The following is a 17,979-nucleotide window of genomic DNA, read 5'->3' on the forward strand; positions in this document are numbered from 1 at the left end:
TGCAGCTCATGTGACCAAGGAATAAATACATAGGGCAGCATTTTCCCTTCACCGAGTGAGCATGGCCAGCGGGCCCTGGAGCGACCCCCGAATCCAACCGCCGCCCGTGATCAGACCCCGGTCGTGATTTTATGCCGGCGGGCCAATTAAGGCCTGCCCAGCGTGAAACGCGGCTCCGCGCTGGCCGGAAAGGACCAAGCAGGGGCGGGGGCCTGTCGGCCGCCAGGTCCAATGGCAACCCAGCAGCCGGTTTAAAAGCGGCCCAGGCAGCCCTTGGAAGGCTGCCATGGAGGACGTTTCCTTGAGCCGGCACGATGGACCCGAGTGAAGCTGGATGCACCAGGTGGGTGGGCACTCGGCCCCCTGCTTCTCTGATAACTGCCTCACCATCATCCTGGAGGAGGTGGCTGCCAGGAGGGAGACCATAGGCCCCAGGTGTGGGAGGAGGAAGCCACTGCACCTCATCAAGAGGGCATGGGAGGAGGTGGTAGCGTTGGGCAGCAGCCATGTGATGTGGTGTGGCGCTCCTGGGCGCTTCAATGACCTGCTGCGCTCAGGAAGAGTAAGTACCATGTTGGCATGGGTCAGTGTGCAGATGTGTTAAGGTCTGGCATTTCCCCCATGGGCTTCAGGGGTGCTGGAGCCTGAGTGCCAACTGTCAATCACGTTGGAGTTGGCCAAAGGGGTGAGCCCTGGCTGCTTGGACTGAGTGCCTTGCAACTCGAGGGCCACGACTTGGATATGCCCTGCCAGGTGTTCCTCTGCTGGGATTGACCAGGCTGCAATGGCGCTGCAGGTAGAGAGTGGATTAATCAAAGCTCCTTTGTTGTTTCAGGAGAAGATAGTCCACAATATTGAAAGGTCGTGGACATGCGGAGGCCCTGCTGGCCTTCTAATCCTTTCAAGGTATGAGCAAGATGCCCTGGAGCTTGAGTGCCAGCATGCTCCACATGCAACTGGGCATGGAGAGGCAGTGGTACAAGATGAAGATAGGAGTGCAGTGCACAGAGGTGAGAATTTCGGCTTGTGCAACCATTCTAGCGTAGTCTTTTCATTGATGTGAACCTTTAACCTGGAGTCCCCATTGATCATTGGGGGGGCACCGAGATGCTGATCTCACCAGGGTGCCTGGCATGCACAGTGACAGTGTGATGACTTTAACTAATGACATGTCCTACTTCTCCCTTTTAGGTTCACTAGCAGGCGTTCGATCTCCGGACCCCGAAGGGCCACCCCGATACTGGAGGACCACTGGCCATCATTTGCAGCTGTGTCACACCTGCTCTCTGAAGTAGGCACCAGCTCTGATACCAGCGCTTCAGTGGGCATTAGAGCAGCGGCTAGTATCTTGGTGCACATTGGTGAGGGCATTTCACAATCATTTGAGGTATAGGCGGAGGCAGAGTGTGCCCAGGGCGCCGGCAGTCAGAGGACTCCTGGGGACCAGGATGATGCTCAGTCTAAGGCTGATGATGAGCCTCTGGAATCATCCATTAGACGGCAGATGCTGGACGTCCAATGAGATGTGCGGGAGGATCTGGCGGAGATGCATGAGGGTATGCGTGCCATGGTCTCTGTGATTTGGAGTCCATGCGGAGCATGAGCACTGCATTGACCCTCATGACCGAGTGCACTGCCTCCTACATGGAGAGAGTGGCGACTCTCATGGAGAGGCAGCTCCAGGGACAGAATCCAGGGTTCCCTGGGGTTGCACTCGGACCTGCACACCCTCACACAGGCAATGATCTTAGGTGGTCAGTGTCAGTGTGCGAGATGAGTGAGTCACCCAATATCCCAGCTAGGTGCCCATCCACCAATGGTATGCAGAGAGGTCCAGAGCGACCTCACGTTGGCGCATGAGCTGCCTGTCGTCTCTGTGGGCACCTGTCAGGGCGCTCTGGATGACGGCAGCAGCTCCCCTGCCTCTCCGTCAGTGATCGTGGCATCTCGTGGAGTGGAATCCCTTGCTGTTGACGAAGGCGCCCGGCTGACCCGCTGACGCCTTGATGGCCACATGTGTGCAGTCGATGGCATCCTGGACGCGGGGGAACCCAGCAATTATTGCAAAGCCTCTGGCTCGCTCAGCCTGGCTGGCCTTGCCGTACAGTAAAGAATAAAGGTCAGTACCTACCTGAGCAGAGGTTCTGTCACCAGCTTGATGCAACTGTGGACAGCTGTTTGGGAGACTCTACACAGATCCCCCACTGACCCCTGGAAAGAGCCGGAGGCATAGAAGTTGAGGGCCACTGTGATCTTCAGAGCCACTGGCATGAGGTGTCCACCCACATAGTCAGAGCTGATCTCAGGCCCAATCATCTGACATATGGAGGTCACGCTCTCCCTTGAGAGGCAGAGCCTCCTTCAGCATTGCACCTCGGGCATATTGAGGTAGCTGCATCACCACCTGTAAACCCTGGCAGCAGGATATTGGTGTCTTCTGCAGCCCCTTCCACCTTGGACTACCTGCTGGCCCTGCGCCCCCTATGCCTGCGCCTGTGCCTTTCCTCCCACAGGTCCCTCCCCTGGAAGCTGCATAGGAACACATGGCCTCCTCTCCTTTCTGCCCCTCTCTTCCCCCTCAGCGGAGGTGCCTCCAATGGAGAGCACAATCCCCATTACCAGGGTAAGGGGAGGCTGTCTGATACCTGGAAGGGTCCATACTGTTTGAATCCTCCCGGGGCCTGGCAGACAGCAATGAATCCTGAAATGAAGCCTGGAAATGCTAACAATGAAACCCCGAACAGAGATGAAGCTCCCAAGTATAATAAGCAACCAGCAGCAAACAATCTCCAAAACTGCTCACTACACATACTGGTAATGCTGCTGACCCTTTTTACTCCGCCCTTGGATGAGGTTTGTGAAAACGTCGGCTGGCCGCCTGCCCGTTTTGCCCGTGCGACGAGCAGAAAATCGCACGGGCAAGGAAAAATCAGTCAATCGGACTGCTAAGGGTGTTAAGTGGCCGTTTAATTAATGGCGGCTGTCGCTCCGGCACCCATGCGGACCCGCCGAACGAAATATCGTGCAAGTGCGCGATGATGTCGGGATGCTCGCCCGATGTCATCACGCACCATTTTACTCCCGTTCGGGTTGGCACACGCCCGCCCGCGGGACGAAGAATGCTGCCCATAGGATGTGTGCCAACTGCTTAATGATGACAAGACTGGCCTTAGCTACTCTTACCTTCATTGCCAATTATGGTTCCTCAGTATGGGGAAAATCACAAAGTTATGCTGGTATGAGAGACTAACCTGCCCAATGTCAAGGCAGCTTCGCCTTGCCATTGGTGTTGAGGATATGGGGTCAATTACAGATCTTGTAGGAAGCTATTTTCATTACTAGTAACAGGGAGAAATACCATAGATAACACTGCACTGGCATCTACCAGTAGGACAGTCTACCCGAATGTGTTTAGACAATGGCGGAGGAATGAATCTTCAGTAATAGCACACGTTGGCAGATAATGAATCATCAGCGCATCTTACACCAAGCCTGATGACTTTAGCAAGAAATAAAATGCTGATTTGCCGCAGAATGATTTGACCCACAATGAGTGTTGGTGCCTTTCTCTGATTCCGATTCAACATATTTTAAAAGAAGGGATTAGAAACTAAGCTATCTTTGAGCTGTAAAATTTTTGATTGGACAACACATGATACAGCAAAAAGGAAATATCTCACAAATGCCGGTAAACATTGCACAAACTTTTTCTCTTAGAAAGAGTTAGAAAGCATTTATATACCATCTTCAGATGACTTCACAACCAATGAAATATTTTTGAGGTGCAGTTACTATTATCATGTACGTTAATAAGGTGGATCATTTGCACAGAGTGAGAGAATATTGGCCAGGGTGACCTCCTTGCTTTTTGAATGGGATCTTTTTCATCCATCAGAATGGGTAGACAGGACATTGGTTTAATGTCTTATCGAAATGATGGCACCACTAATCTTCCAGCAATACTGCATTGATCTGTCTATCTAGGTAATGTGTTCAAGTCCTGGTGTGGGTCTTTTTGACTCAAAGGTAAGAGTACTATCAATTGAGCCAAGCTAGTTTCTAAATGAGGAAATTCACGTTTCCAACTGTCTCCTTTGATTTCTGTAGACTAGTATGGAAATATAAATTCAGAAAATGCCGAGAAGTGAGGCGTAAGTTTTAATAGTTTAGTCAATGTAAGATGGTGATGTATGGGGAGGATGGTGGAAAGAAATGTCAAGCTGTTGTAAGAACTTGAGTCAGGGAGTATTTTGACCTTTGGCTGATTGGTAACTTGGATAAGCATTTTTGTCTGCTGCACTCTACAATAAGACAATAGCAAAGATAAAGAACTGTGTTATGTTAACTATGTTAGGTAAAGGGTCTCCTGCTTAATGAACAAAAATGTCATGCATGAGGGCCATGTGAGTTAACAAAACAGCAGTAGATAATAATGAAATAATGGTAAACTAATCAAGTAAATATTAAAATAATTGTGAACTAATCAAAAGATAAAAGCAAAAAACTGCGGATGCTGGAAATCCAAAACAAAAACAAAAATACCTGGAAAAACTCAACAGGTCTGACAGCATCTGCAGAGAGGAACACAGTTAACGTTTCGAGTCCGTATGACTCTTCAACAGAACTAAGGAAAAATAGAAAAGAGGTGAAACATAAGCTGGTTTAAGGGGGGGTGGGACAGGTAGAGCTGGAAAGAGGGCCAGTGATAGGTGGAGATTGCCAAAAGATGTCATAGACAAAAGGACAAAGAGGTGTTGACGGTGGTGATATTAGCTAAGAAATGTGCTAATGGTGACATTAAGGGTAGAAAGCAGGACGAGCAAGGTACAGATAGCCCTAGTGGGGGTGGGGTGGGGGGAAGGGATCAAAATAGGCCATAAGGTAGAGATAAAACAATGGATGGAAATACATTTAAAAATAATGGAAATAGGTGGGAAAAGAAAAATCTATATAAATTATTGGAAAAAGGGAGATCGGAAAGGGGGTGGGATATGGAGGAGAGAGTTCATGATCTAAAATTGTTGAACTCAATATTCAGTCCAGAAGGCTGTAAAGTGCCTAGTCGGAAGATGAGGTGCTGTTCCTCCAATTTGCGTTGGGCCTCATTGGAACATTGCAGCAGGCCAAGGACAGACATGTGGGCATGAGAGCAGGGTGGTGTGTTGAAATGGCAAGCGACAGGGAGGTCTGGGTCATGCTTTCATGATCCAGACCTCCCTGTCGCTTGCCATTTCAACACACCACCCTGCTCTCATGCCCACATGTCCGTCCTTGGCCTGCTGCAATGTTCCAGTGAAGCTCAACGCAAACTGGAGGAACAGTGCCTCATCTTCCGACTAGATACTTTACAGCCTTCTGGACTGAATATTGAGTTCAACAACTTTAGATCATGAACTCTCTCCTCCATCCCCACCCCCTTTCCGATTCCCCTTTTTCCAATAATTTATATAGATTTTTTTCTTTTCCTACCTATTTCCATTATTTTTAAATGTATTTCCATCCATTGTTTTATCTCTAACTTTTAGCCTATTTAGATCCCTTCCCCCCACCCCACCCCCACTAGGGCTATCTGTACCTTGCTTGTCCTGCTTTCTACCCTTAATGTCACCATTAGCACATTTCTTAGCTAATATCACCACCGTCAACACCTCTTTGTCCTTTTGTCTATGACCTCTTTTGGCAATCTCCACCTATCACTGGCCCTCTATTCAGCTCTACCTGTCCCACCCCCCCTTAAACCAGCTTATATCTCACCTCTTTTCTATTTTTCCTTAGTTCTGTTGAAGAGTCATACGGACTCGAAACGTTAACTGTATTTCTCTCCCTAGATACTGTCAGACCTGCTGAGTTTTTCCCGTGAACTAATCAGGTTGGCTAAGACGAGGTTTCACCCTGCTCAAGAGTAAATTAATCAGTCATCTAATATGACACAAGGCTAGACCAAAAAAGGGCATAAGAAGAAGAGTCTTGTGACCTTCAACACACAACAAGAGAAGGGAAAATAGACTATGGTCAACAAGAGTGCAGCAGCAACAAGAACAGAGCAGAAGACAGTGCCCTATTCAACCAGTGAGTCTGGAACCAGTGTTTGTAAGAACAGGTTGTGACTACTGCCTTTCTAGGTACCATTTTGTTGCACTACTTGTGCTTCTACTTAATAAACTCATCACTGCTTATATGAAATGCCTCATACCCAGAGTGGTCAGTGACTAGTTGGAACTAAAGATCCCAAACATTGACTAAAACTTACATTCTTTCATCCCCTAAAGCCTGGCCCCAAATTCCATGGGCTGCAGAGCAGGCATTTGTGATGTGTTGTACATGTACCTTTAAGGGATCGTATCTTAAAACTGTTGCCCATCACTGTCCACCATGAGACAGGACGTGATGTCTAATCCCATGAGTGCAGACAGAATACAGCAGCAGTCCTACAGGTCAGATGCATCTTCATAGACTCCCAGTTACCCTTGTCTGTATACAGTTTAATCTTCAAATAAAGAACCCATATTATTGTTTCACCAATCCTTGTCGCATGATTGGTATGTTTGTGACAAATAGAAGAATGCAACATGGTGGCAGTTAATTGGAAGGCAGCAGACCCCTATATGGGTTTATATTGTTCTGACAATGTGCAGAGCTGGACCTAGATATTTCCAAAAGGATAAATAAGGTATAACGATTAAAATTGCCATAGGCAATGAGGGCCTTCACAGACTGAACACTTCAGGTCTGCAGATGATGATGTTAAAAATCCGAACAACACTTGAAGATGAATTATGAGTGAAGCTCAACTTTAGAATACACCATCTGGAATTCATGTCTTTTAGAATACAACTGATAGAAGCCATCCAGAAATTTGTAAGCAGATACAGAGACAAGGGACTTGATTGAGACCTTACAAAAGCAGAGTAGAGCCAGAATAAGTGATTCCCACCATGTTGCATTCTTCTGTTTGTCACAAACATACCAATCATGTGACAAGGATGGATGAAACAATAATGTGGGTTCTTTATTTGAAGATAAGACTATATACAGACATATATTATTCTGCAGAATAATTGAGTTCGTGATAGCATCTACCCCCACAGAATTGTTACAAAAAGGCCTCTTGAATCAATCCAAATGTTACAGTGTGGAAGCACTAACACAAATCAGACACAAATACAAAGCCATACTGCTGGGTAGGCAGAAACTACAGGCTATATGTAATTCGTCCACCATTGCCACGATAGCCAGTACATACATACCTAGTGCGTCTTCACATATGCACCCAGTAATTTCCCAGCTTTCAACACTGTATGCAAGGCACATGGTACCTGAGGGTACTAGAAGTGCCAATGCAGAAAGCAAAGGCCAAAACAAGTGATTCGACATCGTGAGAAGCCACAACCAGGGGCCAGAGAGGTTCAACACTCCAACTAACCAAGAGCATGCATCAGTCATCGTCATAAAATGTCTAGCCAAGCTGTATGGTCAGATGATGAGAATGACTAGCACATTGATACATGAAGTGAGTGAGCATTCAGCATGGTGAACATCAAAGAATGTATTCGCACAGTGATACCAACTGAAGCCTTTGCCACCACCCAAATTAAATGCCCACAGATGCAGGGTTAGCATAACCTCTCTGCAAAACTGGTGCAAGTACACAAACATTCTTCCACTTCACACACTGAAATGTATGTACCCACAGAAGTGGCAAGTGATGTTCAATCAGCCACTGCTAAACTCACCGCATACAATGGCTTGAAGACTCCCACCCTGGGATCCATTACACTCAAGTGCCGCTACAACAACTCAGCTTGGTCACCCCAGATATTTTATACTGTGGACACCATGGGTCCAGTGATCGCAGCTATACCGGTGTGCAATAACCTTGGACACCATCCACGGCATCGTAAAGTCAACAATGAAGACCATAGACCACAGGAAGCACCATTGAAAACCCCATGCTTACAACAGGGGAAGACCATATAACTCTGCAATGCAGATCAGCAGCTGACAGGCCACACGGCACAATCTGGAATGAATATGACACCCATTCGGAACATGCTCACGTCATCCTACTGCGGAACCAATGCAACATTACTATTTGGCAGACAAGCGCGGAAAACAATCACCAGTCATCATTCATTGATACTCCCAGGAGAACAAGATGCCTTGATCAAAACACAGAGAAAGATGAAAGATGCCCATGACTGGCATACGGATAATGAATTACCGAATATGAATATCGGACAAAAAAGTTTGAGTACAACACCCAACTGATGGTACATGGAATCCAGCAGAAAGCATCAGCATATACCCAGAACCAACATCATATCAAATACGAACCACAACTGGCATGACAGTGCAACGAAACAGATGCCAAATCAGAACAATACCACAGCCAGAAACACTGAGTAAATCTATTGTGAACAGAACATAACCTAGGATGCAACGCAAACTCAGCACCCCTAACCAGCATGCTGAAAACATACAATAGTCTCCAGAAAATATCACTGTAACTAAGGCTGGATGAGGAAGCAAACTGCCAATATGTTTCACAGACTTTTAAATTTATTGCTTTGTAGGATGGTTTATTCAGAAACGATGGGCAGGATTTTGCCCTTGGGTGTCCGGGCTTGGTGGGGGTGGTCGGGAAGCCGACCGCCGTCAGCGATCAGGCCCGGAAGGCTATTTCACACTGAGCGGGCCTTAGCGGCAGCGCTCAGTGCTGCCTGTGCGAGCCGGGCGAGCATGACCTTCAGGCATGCGTGCGAATGCACACTATGCGAATGCAGAGAGCTGCCTCAGGGAGATGAAGATATAAGAACAAAAAATTAAAAAATAAAAATGTCATGAAACGTGTCCCCTCATGTGACAGAGCAGGGACATGTTATTAATGAAAAATTAAAGTTTTTATTTCATTTTTATTTGCTTTTGGAAACCTCATCCCACCCGTGGATGAGGTTTTCAAAAAAGTGCAAAGGCCACATGGCATTTTCGCCTGCCCGCCAACTGTAAGGTTGGATGGGCAGTGAAAAATTTATTTAAATTAACTTTTTAATGTCCTTAATAGGCCTTTTAATTGTTGGCTGGCGTGCTGCCAACTCTGGCGCATGCTCGCTGATCAAAATATTGTGCGAGTGTGTGATGATGTCGGGATGCTTGCCTGATGTCATTGCGCATCATTTTATGCTGGGTCGGGTCGGGCGCACGCCTGCCCGCCAAGCAAAAATCTTTACCCCATGTCATTTGCTTTTGCTGTTACATAAATTTATGTCATGCAAAAGTTTGATTCTCTAAGGGTAAACCTCTAGTTTAGAAAAAAGGGGGATATTGTGATATGATGTACCTTTAAGGGAACGTGTCTTAAACTGCTGTCACTCATTATCACCTCAACAGGATGTGATGTATTAGTCCCATAACTTGTATTCAGTCTATAGCAGCAGATGATAGGAGTCAGACATATGTACTTAGCTTCCTAGTTAATATTATCCTGAATATAGTCTTATCCTCAAATAAAAAACCCAGATTATTATTTTACCAATCTTTGTCACATGATTGGCACATTTACATCGAAGGGAAGAACATAACAATAGGTAGAGTCAGGCAGATGTTTCTGATGTATTGAAAGTGTTGATAACCTCATGCCCCACAGTTCAGGAGGAGGTCTCTGTCTATGTCCATGAGGAAGCTACATTTTCAACTCCACTGAAAGGAAAGTGGGAGTTTTGCAATTTCAGGATTGCTGACTTTTTCTGGAATATGGTTACACGGGTACTGAAAGCCATCAATCACTATGTTTTGCCTAAGTGACAGATCTTCATGAATGTACTAAGAGTGAGTGACAGCGGAATATTTGACGTAGAGGAACGTCATATTCATGTTCATCCTCTACTCAGCCAAACTGGTCGAACTTTCACATGCATTTTCCAAGTGGGTCACTGAATGACAAGCAGGAATAGAGCGCCCAGGTTGATTTTCTCCGAGTTAGCATTGAAATGCTATAGCGAATTGCAGTGCTTCTACCATTGCCTTGGGCGAGATCAAAGTTAGAACATAGCAGAGATTACGTCTGTATATGTAAATAATATTTAAAGCTGCCAACTGAATTACTGATTCATAGAAATAGCCCTTACCTCTTCCCTAACGAGTAAAGCAGAGCACTGAAGTGGAACTCCCATCATTTTGTGTGGATTCCAAGTGACAGAATTTCCCCTAGGAATAAAAATATCAATTGCGTTTATTCACAAAATCAGCCAAAGGAGAGAAAACAGTTAACTTCAGTGGTGGGCAAAATTCTAGAAACAATTATTCCAGATAGAATTAGTAGTCACATGACAAGTATGGACTGATAAGGACAAGCCAGCATGGATTTCTAAAGGGGAAATCATGTTGAACTAACTTGCTGGAGTTTTTTGAAGAGGTAACAGAAAAGGTTGATGAGGGTAATGGTGTTGATGTGGTGTGCATGGATTTTCAAAAGGCATTTAATACAATGCCACACAACAGACTTGTGAGAAAAGTTATTGCTCATGGAATAAAAGGGACAGTAGCAATATGGATACAAAATTGGCTGAAAAATTGGAAGCAGAGAATAATGGTCAATGGCTGTCAATTATTGGCTGGAGGAAGGTTTATAGTGGAGTTCCCCATGGGTAGGTATTGGGATCCTTGCTTTTCCTGATTTATATTAATCATCTAGATCTTGGTGTGCAGGGGGCAATTTCAAAGTTTGCGGATGATATGAAGCTTGGGAGTGTTATGAACTGCAAAGAGGATGTGGAACTTCAAGAGGACATAGACAAGTTGGTGGAGTGGGCAGATAGGATGAAGTTCAATGCGGAAAAGTGTGAGGTGATGCATTTTGGTAGGAAGAACATGGACAGCCAATATAAAATAAGGGTTGAAATTTTGAAGAGGGAGCAGGAGCAGAAAGACCTGGATGTATATGTGCATAGATCATTGAAGGTAGCAGGACAGGTGACGAGAGCGGTTAATAAAGCATATAGTACCCTGGGCTTTATTAATAGGGACATAGAGTACAAGAGCAGGGAGGTTATGCTAAATTTAGATAAGATACTCGTTAGATCTCAGCTGGAATATTGTGTATAGTTCTGGGCACCATATTATAGGAAGGATGTGAACTCATTGGAGAGAGTGCAGAAGAGGTTTACAGGAATGGTCTCAGGTATGAGAAACTTCAGCTATGAGGATAGATTGGAAAGGTTGGGTCTGTTCTCCTTGGAGAGAAGAAAGCTAAAAGGAGATTTGATAGAGATGTTCAAAATCATGAGGGGGCTGGACAGAGTAGATCGGGAGAAGCTGTTCTCACTTGTAAAAGGATCAAGAACAAGAGGTCATAGATTTAAAGTGATTTGCAAAAGAAGCAAATGTGACGTGAGAAAAAACTTTTTCACACAACGAGTGGTTCGGGCCTGGAATGCACTGCCTGGAAGTGTGGTGGAGGTAGGTTCAATTGAGGCATTCAAGAGGACATTGGATGATTATTTGAATAGAAACAATGTGCAGGGGTACGGGGAAAAGACAGGGCAATGGCACTAGGTCATAATGCTCATTTGGAGAGCTGATACAGACACAATGAGCTGAATGGCTTCCTTTTGTGCTGTTAAAATTCTGTGATTCTGTGTGAAATCAGAGCCCCCATTCTGCAGCTGAAAGTGAGTAGTCAGCAGTCAGAAACTGGTGGTTGGAGGCGGAGGGGCCGAGAGAGGATGTGGCATCTCGACCAACGTTTAAACACCTAAGGTCTGCTGATGTGATACTAAGAGGGACTGAGCAGCTTGGCCATCTGAAAAAGGTGCAAAATCTGCTCAAAATTAAATTGGGACCCTACCCTGGTTGTAGGATCCTTGGCAAAATTCAGAAGCAAACAGGAATTGAGAGGCCTGATCAGTGTTGCTTGAAGGAACCATTGGAGCCCTCTTAAGAAACACCAGAAAAATGCATCCCGCACCCCACAATTTGAGGGATGAGGCAGTTTGATGCCTGTTTGATGCCTACACCTTGCTGGGGGCATTTAAATGAACCCCAAGTCCAAATTTGGAGTTGGACTTTGGACAGCATGGGCCAGGGCTCAGATCGAATGCTGCATGGATTTTGCTTCTATTTTGGATGCAAGGTGAATTTATCAGTAAATGTGAAGTTTCAACTTTCCTAGAGTTCCTCAAGTCTCATTTATCTGAACTTTTTTTTTCTTACCTGGAATGCGAGCATCACTGGTAAGGCTAGCATTTGTTGTCTATCTCCAATTGCCTTTGAAAAGATGGCAGTCCATGTAGTATCGGTACACCACAGTGTGGTTAGGAAGGGAATGCCAGGTTTTTGACGCTGATCTTGAAAATGTTTTTATTTGTGCCAATGCAAGGTACTGTTAACCAAATTATGCATTTTCATCCACCAAATCCCTCTTACAATTCACCAACAAGGTTGAGGGATTGGCTGATGATAAACATCACATGGGGTGACAATATCTTTGGCAATTAAACTCTGGCTGAGCCAAAAGGGCTCTGGCAGGCTACAAAACAAATGCTGCTAATATTGTCATGGTAACTCACAAAGCAGAGTATTACTTTAAGACAAAGCATACCTCCCACAGTTACCATAAAATCTAGTGGGATACCACATATTGTAAATGTTACACAATTTTACACCAGGTAGAGAAAATATCCTTAAGTCACATACACAAGTGTAGATTGGAGGGCAACTCACCAAGGTTCCTTCGATAGCACCTTCCAAGCCTCTGACCTCTGCCACCTAGGACAAGGGCAGCAGGTGCATGGGAACACTACCACCTGCAATATCCCCTACAAACCATCCTGAGTTGGAACTATATCACCATTCCTTCATCATCATTGTGTCAACATCCTGGCATTCCCTTCTTAACAGCACGATGGATGTATCTACCCTAGACGGACTATAGTGGGTCAGGGCAGCAGCTCACCACCACCTTCCCAAGAGCACATAGTGATGAGCAACAAATGCTGGCATAGCGAGCGATGCTTATATCCATTGAAAGAATGTTAGGACAGAAGTGCAGCTGATGCAGTGGGTTTTAGGGCACCATCAAGTAAGAAAATAAAATTAATCAAATCTAGTCAATTCTTTCAACCTACAAAGACAGCAATGTGAAAGTTAATTGGAAGCATGTTCTGTTACATATTACTTTACAGATACAAGGAAGTTACAAATGGAGATTGGGAGTTTGGGGGGAGGAGGGTGGAGCTTGGGTTCATAATGTCATTAGATCTGATCTAATATTTTAATCAGAGACCTGAGAGGGGGAGCATTGATAGCTTCCCTGACTGGCCAAACTTGCCAGCTTTACCTGAGAAGTTTGACATCATTTGCGTTCAATAGTGTTCATTTGCACTCATTTTATATCAATTGTGCGCAAAAGCTATCATTTAACATCAATGCACTCAAAATCAATCATTTAGCTATATCATATTACATGTGCTGTAACTGGCATCAATGTCATCAATTGCCCCTAACCACAGCGCTCAAACATTTGCAATTAGCAACATCACTTAAGCATTCAGACGCCAAAAATGATCATAGAGTTTACTTTCCATGTTTCTGAATTTCGATAGTTTCAAATATTATAAAACTGAGCAAAGAGCAACTGCGTCCAGTTGTTGGCGCCATACTTGATGAAGGATGTGAAGGCTTTGGAGGGAGTACAGAGGAGATTCTCAAGAATGATTCCAGCAATAAAGAACTGTAGCTATGAGGATAGGTCGGAAGGGTTGGGACTCTTTTCCTTGGAGAAAAGAAAGCAGAGAGGAGACAGAGATATTCAAGATCCTGAGGGGTATGGACAGGGTAAATAGTGAGAAACTGTTCCCACTCAGGAGAGCATCAAGAATAAGAGGGCACAGATTCAAAATAATTGCCAAAAGGAGTGAATGTGATATGAAGAAAAATCTTTTCACCCAGAGGGTGGTTGGAGTCTGGAGCAAACTTCCTGAAAGGGTGGTGGAGGCAGGTTCGATCGAGGTATTCAAAAGGGAATTGGATTGCTATCTGAAGACAGAAAATGTACAAGGTTAAGGGGATAAAGACAGGGGAATGGGACTAGGTGGAATGCTCTTTCAGAGAGCCAATGCAGATTCAATGGGCCGAATGGCCGCCTTCTGCAATGGAAAGATACTGTGATATGGTGAACTTTAGAAAAAACAGACCCTCATTTGATGAGGAACTTTTATGTTTTTCTTTATAACTTAAACTCATGCAGCACAACCCATCCCTCATCCCCATCACACCACCACCAGCCTTCCCCCCCATCTCCCCTACCCCTAACACGCCACCACCCTCTCCCCTTATTACCCTGCCCCTTCTCCCCTCCCCTCGCCCCAGTTCCATCTCCCCTCTTCTCCCTTTCCTCCTCTACCCCCTTCCCATACCATCCCCCTCCTTCCCCTCTTCCCCTTTCCCATCCCATCCCCCTCCTTCCCCCTTCCCATTTTCTCCTCCCCCCCTCCTTCCCTTCCCCCCCACTCCTCTTCCCCCACCCCATCCCTCTTCCCCCCTTCATCACCCCTCCTCCTCCTTTCACCTTCCCCCTGCCCCCTCCTCTCTATTCCTCTCCTCCTTCCCCCTCCTGTCTTTCCCCTCTTCTCTTTCTCCCCGCTCCCTAACTGGAGATCTCTGTGTACAGAACCGGCTGGAGATTGTAAATGATCTTTTCTGGCCAGCCCTGATGCAGGTTTGAATTCAATGTGGGAGGCACGAGGACCGTTGCAACGAGGTAGGTATTGGGGAAGTCACAGGGGTCGAGAGAGGTCAGTGCGGGGTCGAGAGAGGTCGGGAGGCTTGAGGCCCAGAATGTGGGCGATGCCAAGGCATGGAGACTGGTGGGAGGGTTGTGACAGTTGTGAAGACATTTTGGACATAGGGGAGATAGAGGGGAGAGTTTGGAGGCTGGAGGGAGGTGGCAGAGTTTAGACACTGATGCTGGAGGCAGAAGGTGGGGGGTGGAGAGAGATTAGAAGTTGATAATGAAGCCGGCGGGGGGGGGTTGGTGTGGAGAGTTCAGACCCTGAGACCTCGGGAGGCGGTGGGGAGCGGGGGGATGAGGGGCTGCGGGGGTGGGCAACGGTGAGTGGGTGGAAAGTATAGGCCCGGGGATTAAAATGAATTAGGAACTGCTGGGGAATCAGGTAGTGCTCTCAAGCATGTACTGTGTAGCAGAATGATTTTTCTGGACAAAATGAAAAACAGAATAAATTCAGATATTATTTCAATAATTCATTTCCTTGTATTTTTCAATGCAGCTTGCTGAGTGTATTTGATAGCTTTGAGTGTGCTGGATATAGGTTTGTGTGTGCTGGATATAGGTTTGAGCGTGCTGGATATAGGTTTGCGTGTGCTGGATATAGGTTTGAGCGTGCTGGATATAGGTTTGCGTGTGCTGGATATAGGTTTGAGCGTGCTGGATATAGGTTTGCGTGTGCTTGATATAGGTTTGTGTGTGCTGGATACAGGTTTGCGTGTGCTGGATATAGGTTTGAGCGTGCTGGATATAGGTTTGAGCGTGCTGGATATAGGTTTGCGTGTGCTGGATATAGGTTTGTGTGTGCTGGATATAGGTTTGAGCGTGCTGGATATAGGTTTGTGTGTGCTGGATACAGGTTTGCGTGTGCTGGATATAGGTTTGAGCGTGCTGGATATAGGTTTGAGCGTGCTGGATATAGGTTTGCGTGTGCTGGATATAGGTTTGTGTGTGCTGGATATAGGTTTGAGCGTGCTGGATATAGGTTTGCGTGTGCTGGATATAGGTTTGCGTGTGCTGGATATAGGTTTGCGCGTGCTGGATATAGGTTTGAGCGTGCTGGATATAGGTTTGCGTGTGCTGGATATAGGTTTGAGCGTGCTGGATATAGGTTTGCGTGTGCTGGATATAGGTTTGAGTGTGCTGGATAGCTTTGAGCGTGCTGGATATAGGTTTGAGCGTGCTGGATATAGGTTTGAGCGTGCTGGATATAGGTTTGAGCGTGCTGGATATAGGTTTGCGTGTGTTGGATATAGGTTTGAGCGTGCTGGATATAGGTTTGCGTGTGCTGGATATAGGTTTGAGCGTGCTGGATATAGGTTTGTGTGTGCTGGATATAGGTTTGTGTGTGCTGGATATAGGTTTGAGCGTGCTGGATATAGGTTTGCGTGTGCTGGATATAGGTTTGAGCGTGCTGGATATAGGTTTGAGCGTGCTGGATATAGGTTTGAGCGTGCTGGATATAGGTTTGCGTGTGCTGGATATAGGTTTGAGCGTGCTGGATATAGGTTTGTGTGTGCTGGATATAGGTTTGTGTGTGCTGGATATAGGTTTGAGCGTGCTGGATATAGGTTTGAGCATGCTGGATATAGGTTTGCGTGTGCTGGATATAGGTTTGAGCATGCTGGATATAGGTTTGCATGTGCTGGATATAGGTTTGAGCATGCTGGATGTAGATTTGAGCGTGCTGGATATAGGTTTGAGCGTGCTGGATATAGGTTTGTGTGTGCTGGATATAGGTTTGAGCATGCTGGATATAGGTTTGACAGTGCTGGATATAGGTTTGAGTGTGCTGGATATAGGTTTGCGTGTGCTGGATATAGGTTTGAGCGTGCTGGATATAGGTTTGAGTGTGCTGGATATAGGTTTGAGCGTGCTGGATATAGGTTTGCGTGTGCTGGATATAGGTTTGAGCGTGCTGGATATAGGTTTGAGTGTGCTGGATATAGGTTTGAGTGTGCTGGATAGCTTTGAGCGTGCTGGATATAGGTTTGAGCGTGCTGGATATAGGTTTGAGCGTGCTGGATATAGGTTTGCGTGTGCTGGATATAGGTTTGAGCGTGCTGGATATATGTTTGCGTGTGCTGGATATAGGTTTGAGCGTGCTGGATATAGGTTTGTGTGTGCTGGATATATGTTTGAGCGTGCTGGATATAGGTTTGAGCGTGCTGGATATAGGTTTGAGCGTGCTGGATATAGGTTTGCGTGTGCTGGATATAGGTTTGCGCGTGCTGGATATAGGTTTGAGCGTGCTGGATATAGGTTTGAGCGTGCTGGATATAGGTTTGCGCGTGCTGGATATAGGTTTGAGCGTGCTGGATATAGGTTTGAGTGTGCTGGATATAGGTTTGAGCGTGCTGGATATAGGTTTGAGTGTGCTGGATATAGGTTTGAGAATGCTGGATATAGGTTTGCATGTGCTGGATATAGGTTTGAGCGTGCTGGATATAGGTTTGAGCGTGCTGGATATAGGTTTGAGTGTGCTGGATATAGGTTTGAGCGTGCTGGATATAGGTTTGAGTGTGCTGGATATAGGTTTGAGAATGCTGGATATAGGTTTGCATGTGCTGGATATAGGTTTGAGTGTGCTGGATATAGGTTTGAGCGTGCTGGATATAGGTTTGCGTGTGCTGGATATAGGTTTTAGTGTGCTGGATAGCTTTGAGTGCACTATCAAATTTGATGTCAAATTCATTCCAAATTAGAGTTTTGATTGAGAGCATTGAGTACACTTGAAAGCAAAAAATGTTAAAATTTTCAGGTAGGGAGGAACAGGGGACAGCTCCTGATGTGCTGCTGTGCTCCACAGTACTGCAGTTCCTGTCCCAGGTTCTCCCCTTCCCCAAGTGGGAATCCCTTCCTAGATCACTTACCTTGTGCCAGAGACCGCTCTGGGTTCCTAGCCATTTCGATTAGAAAGCAGCATGTTAATAAGGCCCAGGCCATTAAAACCAACCAAGCCTCACATATGTCACTTCCTGTCCTTTCGAGTCAAAACCTACCCAAAAGGTTTTGAATTTCCCCGAAAGTTGGGAATTGACCTGATTTCTACCAGAAATTCCGCTGGGGGTTCCATCAGTCTTCCACTAAGTTTGCAGTGGGGGCTTGGGAACCCATACAAAAATTCAGGACCAGACTCTCTGAGAACCAGCAGGCCAAAGCCCTCCACTAGATCTGGAAAAGTGATAACATTGGCCTTT

The 17,979-nt window shown here is 45.9% G+C and overlaps 1 protein-coding gene across 1 annotated transcript in view; it reads right to left on the bottom strand.

Moving 5' to 3' along the window:
* LOC144678194 (glutamate decarboxylase 2-like) overlaps positions 1-17,979 on the bottom strand; it is a 180,912-nt gene that overhangs the window by 31,053 nt on the left and 131,880 nt on the right. The window contains exon 12 of the mRNA XM_078538068.1: positions 10,125-10,203. Within this exon, the coding sequence (XP_078394194.1) occupies positions 10,125-10,203 (79 nt within the window). The remainder of the gene's footprint in view (positions 1-10,124; positions 10,204-17,979) is intronic.

This window comes from Cetorhinus maximus, chromosome 3 (genome assembly GCF_964194155.1).
Source record: "Cetorhinus maximus chromosome 3, sCetMax3.hap1.1, whole genome shotgun sequence".
Taxonomy (NCBI): Eukaryota; Metazoa; Chordata; class Chondrichthyes; order Lamniformes; family Cetorhinidae; genus Cetorhinus; species Cetorhinus maximus.